This window comes from Mytilus galloprovincialis, chromosome 4 (assembly GCF_965363235.1).
Source record: "Mytilus galloprovincialis chromosome 4, xbMytGall1.hap1.1, whole genome shotgun sequence".
NCBI lineage: Eukaryota > Metazoa > Mollusca > Bivalvia > Mytilida > Mytilidae > Mytilus > Mytilus galloprovincialis.
In genome coordinates this window covers 37,533,498-37,540,408 of record NC_134841.1, presented here as the reverse complement: position 1 = coordinate 37,540,408, position 6,911 = coordinate 37,533,498, and the positions used below count along the sequence as shown (strand labels likewise).

General features: G+C 34.1%; 1 protein-coding gene across 1 annotated transcript; it reads left to right on the top strand.

Moving 5' to 3' along the window:
• The first annotated feature begins 3,769 nt into the window (after positions 1–3,769).
• LOC143072051 (protein toll-like) lies at positions 3,770–6,066 on the top strand. Its single transcript, XM_076246832.1, has one exon. It carries the CDS (start codon positions 4,070–4,072, stop codon positions 5,504–5,506), a length of 1,437 nt encoding a protein of 478 aa, XP_076102947.1. The 5' UTR covers positions 3,770–4,069; the 3' UTR covers positions 5,507–6,066.
• Positions 6,067–6,911: the final 845 nt, after the last annotated feature.

The following is a 6,911-nucleotide window of genomic DNA, read 5'->3' as shown; positions in this document are numbered from 1 at the left end:
GAACAAAGTAGGACTTAATGAATCCCCTTGTTTCACACCTCTAGTAATGTCAAAATAGTCAGAAATGTGATCTTTATGTTTTAAAGAGGATTTTGTATTTAAATATTGTTGTTTTATTACTCTGTAAAAAGACTTTCCTACTCCCATTTTGCATAATTTATACAGAAGGGCTGTCCTCCATACAGAGTCAAATGCCTTTCTTAAGTCAATGAAGCATGCATATATTTTTTTGTTATTTTTGTGTATATATTTATTAATTAAAGATTTTAATATGAAAATACTGTCAGCAGTTCTGTGGTAACACATTGTCCACACTAGGAACTATATTCGTGAACAACGAAAACGAAAATCAAGGGACAATTACTGTGTACTCGGACCTCATATCTATTATTAACCACTATTACAGCTAACAGTTACGTAGACTATTATAAACATAAATAAAAATATATTAAAAGAAAGGAATATATATACACATGGAAAAAAGTATTGCAACACCTTGATTTGTTAAAACTTGAAAAATCGGCCTCTTTTTTTGGATGAAATATCATAAAATATGTGTATAATATTATTGAAACATAGTTTATGATAACATTGGCATTGAAACGAACAAAAATTGTTTGAAAAGAAAATGATTTATATAACCACAATTTTAATTACAAAATGAAGTGTTTTTTTGTACAAAAAAATGCATTTTACAACTTTTACTGTAGTCGAACTTTACAATGTCAGACATTTCAAAATTAATCCAATGATGACTGTTCACATCATGGTTCATCGTTATATGTCAAAGAATTAGTACTTTGTGCGCAGCCTCCATTCAAACGGATAATCGCATCTTAACGTCTTCTGATTCCTGCCATAAATCGACTAATTTGTAGCTAAGGTAGCAGCAACCATTTCTGATGAAGGGCATTGTTAATTTCATGATGTGTTTGAACTGGGGTGTCCTTTCGCGCACTTTCCGCCCAATAGTGTCCCATATTTGCTCGATATGGTTCAAAGTCGGGCTACGATCGGGCCAAGGAAGATGAATCAAATTCCATTTGAACATTGGATCTTCCTCCACGATGCTAATTTCCAACTTTGGCGAGCTCTGCACTACATTAGATACGGAAAACTGTGTGTCTATTCGTTAGCAAAGGTCTCCGAAATGGTCTTATCGCACGATAACCAGTAGCGATGAGTTGATCTCGAACAGTTCTTGTTAAAAGGCTCCTGTATTGCCATCACTCTCTTTTTAGGATTGTCTTGTATGCAATGGGTTTCCTTCTGACCAACCTTCATTATGCTTGATTTTCTCTAGCAAATGGTATAGGGGGTCTTCATTATCTCGGAAGGTCTTTAACAGCGTTTATTGCCTGATTTTTATTCTCAAAACGACTTATAGTGGAATGGTGATGACCAACAATACGTGCAGTTGTTACAGCGACATACCTGCTTCTTTTATGCTGATAATCTGCCATCTTGCTTCAGTTAAGAGTTGTCAAGGACCCATTACAAGGTGTCAATCACATAACTTTAAAAACATGGTTATTTAAAGTGTTGAAAACAATAAGGGTAAAAACATCTGTTTTGCTGTTTACGGGTACAGTAGCTGCATGTGCAGATAAAAACTTATCGAGTCGATATTTATTGATAAAACTCAGGTGATACTTAAATAATGTTTAACTAGTTCTATTTTACCAAATTATATCACAAAAAAATAAAGAGTGTTTTTTTAATTTCAATTTCAATTTGGTGTTGCAATACTTTTTTCCATGTGTATATATGAAATACACACAGTCTGAGTCACCATAAATATCGACGATTGATATTTCATTCAGTGGTAGTTGACCGCAAGATAATTAACTTTCGAGATTGTTGCCGAAGTTTACCGGAGCGTGACATTGAAAACAATAAAAAATGAGCACGTGAAAAACGTAACAGGTAAGTGAATTGAATGAGCCATGGTATTTGTTTTTATATTTTCCAAGCGTTCCCATTTGTTAATTAAACTATAATTCCTTCACAGTTTTTAAATAATTATTTGTATTATTTTTTTTTAAGAATCTGTTAAATTTACCTTCAAGAGCAAGTTTATTTACATTCTCTCATCACGGGTTTCGGGCCTCCCCTCGAACTTGCGTTGTGCGGTGGCCGAAGTGATAACAAGAGGTCTCGTAGTTAAGGCTACTGCATACGGGAAAAAATCGGCTAATTAGTGTCTGAGAAGTCAACAATTCAAAATTGGTACATTTATGAAGATTTTAATAATGTAAAGGATTTTCCTTTAAAAAAAGTTTACGTTCACTTTCGTTTTTGAGTAAAACTTAGCTATTCAAGTATATTAAACAAATTCAAATTTTTATTAGTTTGAAGTATAATATGACTAACATATATAATTTCAGAAATAGAGGCGATTTTAGACTTGTTCATATAGTGAAATTTAACTGAGTGTGAATTTGAATGTTGGCAGATGCATGCATATGAGAGGACGACGACCCTGTCAACTCACATGATCTCGCCCCTCGTTTTGAAATCATGAATATCAGGAGACGATGACCCTGTCAACTCACATGATCTCGCCCCTCGTTTTGAGATCATGCATATCAGGAGACGACGACCCTGTCAACTCATGATCTTGCCCCTCGTTTTGAGATCATGCATATCAGGAGACGTCGACCCTGTCAACTCACATGATCTCGCCCCTCGTTTTGAGATCATGCATATCAGGAGAAGACGACCCTGTCAACTCACATGATCTTGCCCCTCGTTTTGAGATCATGCATATCAGGAGACGACGACCCTGTCAACTCACATGATCTCGCCCCCCGTTTTCAGATCATGCATATCAGGAGACGACGACCCTGTCAACTCACATGATCTCGCCCCTCGTTTTGAGATCATGCATATCAGGAAACGACGACCCTGTCGACTCACATGATCTCGCCCCGCGTTTTGAGATCAAGTGATTGATTAAACTCATTTTGTGTTTGTTGCCTTGATTTGTCCCTTCCCTATAGATTAAAAAAAAATTGAGCATCGGTAACCTACTATTGCCTAATTTGGTACCGACACTTTGAAAATTGTTGTAATTACATTAACTGTACTAATTTTAACATGTATATATCGTCCAAATTCTGACGAATTTTTGAAATTATACATTCAGCCCATACATATGAACGACCAGCATAAAGAGTTGTTTAAAGGCGTATGTATATTAATAAGGCATAGCATTGGCTTATAACTTTTAGAAAATAAGTGTTAACTTTATTGATTTCAGACGGGATATAAACAGTGGATGTATTTTGTTATCGGATGTTTGGTCTCAAAGGCCACAACAGCCACAATTGTAAACGAAACGGATGTTAACATTACAGGATACTTCAAATGGGAACATCCTTCTATTGCTAGCAAATTTCTATTTTGTGAGAACTGCTGTAAAAAGTTCGAAAGTGGTTGTTTTCCTGATATGTATAAGAACAATAATAGAGACAGTGCGGCATGTTGTTCCACTATCAAGTCGAGACCATTTTGGGAATTTGATGAATATTCCTACTTAAAGGGGGATTTGTATATCGAATACATATCCTTACTTGGATTTGCAAAAATTGTAAGTAAAGAAAAATATCAGTTTTACGATCTTGAGCATCATCATGGATTTTTGAAGGAATTTCCTGACAATATCTGCAAATTTCCAACTATAGTTAGAATTGATTTGTCATGGAATAGAATCCAATATTTACCAAACCTTGACTGTCTAAGATCTCTCGATATTTTGATACTGTCAGATAACAAAATTAAAAGAATCTACACTTCCTCTTTCGCTAGTTTGTCCAATTTGAGACAAATTGACATATCGTATAACAAAATCGAGTATTTAGAACCCGGATGTTTCTCATACCGACCAGGAAGTCTTCTGAAATTACACTTACAATACAATAACATAAAGAGTATTGACATAAGAGATTTAATTTTAAAACACTACTTCGATTATATAAAAGTATTCAATAACGATATAAGAACTATTACAAATTTAAAGAATAATAAAGACTTCGTAAATGATTCAATTGGAGGTGGACTGATTCTGATGATGAATAACTCTTTGACTCACTTTCCTATGTATGATGATTTGGGATTTTCAGCTGATGGTGCATTAAAAATTGCGTTTAGATACACAGTTGATCTAAGAAATAATAAATGGATATGCGATTGTAAAATGTGGGATGGATACTTGATTATGGCTTCTCAAGCTATGGATCAGTACATTACATTAGGTTTGCCCAAATGTGTAAACCCACCTCATTTAAAGGGCTACAGTATAGGATATTTCAGGATGAAAACCCATACTGCAGACCTATTGATTTGCAACATAACAGAAAAAGAAAAATGTCCTCATAGATGTAACTGTTTTGATCAACCTTCCAAAAATAGAGTTGTGGTGAATTGCACATCACAACTTTATATTAATATGCCCCATGTAGTTCCTGATCTGTCTGGTCTAGACATTGACCTTAGACACAACAGAATAACATTTTTCAAAAAACACGAATACCTCGAAAGAACAACAAGGATTGATTTATCCTTCAACTTCATTGTAAATATAGATTCTTCAATATACGAAATACAAAATATGGTGTTTATTGATCTAAGAAACAATCGTATCGAAACGCTGCACAGAGAACTCCTGTTAAAAGATCCATGTGCCATAAGATTTGGTAAAATCACCATAGCATGTACTTGCAACATGTTATGGATCAAGCTTTGGTTAGATAGACAGCAAGCAATTAACTGTTCATACAACCAAATAACATGTGAAACACACAAAAGTTTCGTTAATGCTGCTCTTATTTCGAAATCTGATCTGTGCGAAGATCTAAACATAGAACGAAACTTTATTGGTTATATCTTGCTTGGAGTAACAATCATAAGCGTAGCAATAGGGACGTTACTGTGTTCTCAGTTCAAATATGAAATATTGCTATTATCAAGGAAACTAAGATTTAAAAGAAGAATTGAGATACCGTTTCACTACAGAAGTGGAAATAATGAACTGGTTGAAGTGGACGACAAAACTATTTCGTACGACGCTTATTTATCCTTTGATGACAACAATGAAATTATTCGCAAATGGGTTGTGGAAGACTTGATTAAATATTTAGAGAGCAAAGGTTATAAACTTTGTTTACCATGTCGCGATTTTGATATCGGCATGATACGAGAAGAAGAAATTCGAGTAGTAGTTTCAGAATGCAAATCTTTTATTGTTCTATTGTCGGATGCATATTTGGAAGATCATTTTGCGAACCTCGAATGGAAACTAATTTGGAATAGGTATAGAGAGGACAGATCCAAGGAAATTGCCTTAATAAACTACGATAACATGGAAAGTGGATGTGTAAAGCAAAGAAACATGAAGGCCTTTCTCCGATTAGGCTATGCCATGGATTTTTCTAACAGGAACCACCAATTTATGCAAGAGATAACACACAAGTTGGGTCAACCAGTTGATCTACAAAAATATTGAACATTTATCAAGCATACATATAAATACACTGGGGTAAAGCTGATGACCGTAACTGCATTCGCGGTCATCCCAAGATGTCGGATGAAAAATTAGGTCAGTTTCTGTATTGTCTGTTAAAGTGTTTCTATATCATTTTCTTTACAAATCATACATTGAAACGATGTAAATTTATAAAAGAATCACTCGAAAATCACTAATTACTTCCGAGAAATGTGCATGAAACGGGAAATTCGATTTGAAAAAATCGTTAAGATGACCGTAAATCATAATCAAAATATTTTCAAGATGACCGTAACATAAAACAAGGATGACCGTGATTGGTAAAAAGATGACCGTAACTTGTAAAGGATGACCGTAATTTGTAAAGACTGACTGTAATTTATATAGGACGACCGTAACTTTTATAGGATGACCATCAATTCTAAGAAATATCCGTATTGTATTCAAAGCTTTTTTGTTGAGTTTGTCGATCTCAATAGGGGCTCGTTTAGCGGATATAAATATGTTTCATAAATTTTTTTTTTTAAACTATAATATAATTGGCCATATTTAGGATTTATAACAATGAAAGTAAATTGCATATTTCTCGTAAACAATGAAATATTTATTGATATCGACGTTAAAATTTTAACACAAATTTACAGCGATACGACAAAAATTTGAAGAAACATGAATGTGTCCCTAGTACACGGATGCCTCATCTACACTATCATTTTCTATGTTTAGTGGACTATGAAAATGGGATAAAACTGTAATTTGGCATTAGAATTAAAAAGATCATTCCATAGGGAAAATGTGTACTAAGTTTCAATTTTATTTAACTTGAAGCTGGACAAACGGACAAACAAACAGACGAACGGACGAACGTACGCACAGACCAGAAAAACATAATGCCAATAAATGGAGCATTAAAAACATTAATAATACATACGAATATTTGGTAATCGAGCCCATGTGTATGGGTCCAGAGGAAGCAGATTAAAATCTTAATTTGTCTTGATATATGCAGGCGGAAACACTTTTGAAATAGAACAAAAGAATCGAAGCTCTGTGTTTATCGAGAAAGCGATAAAAGTTAACTGTAATGTTTGATATAGTAACAAAATTTTAAAAAGTTAATAGAAACAAATAAAACGACAATTTTCTTATTTTAAAAACACCATTTGCATAAGTTTTACATAGTAATGCAAAACAATAAGATACCAAGTCGACGACATGGTTCTTATCGGGGCCTTTTATAGCTGACTATGCGGTATGGGCTTTGCTCATTGTTGAAGGCCTTACGGTTACCTATAGTTGTTAATGTTTGTGTCATTTTGGTCTTTTCTGGATAGCTGTCTCATTGGCAATAATACCACATCTTCTTTTTTATATATAGTATCTATAAGTTGGATGTAGAAAATGC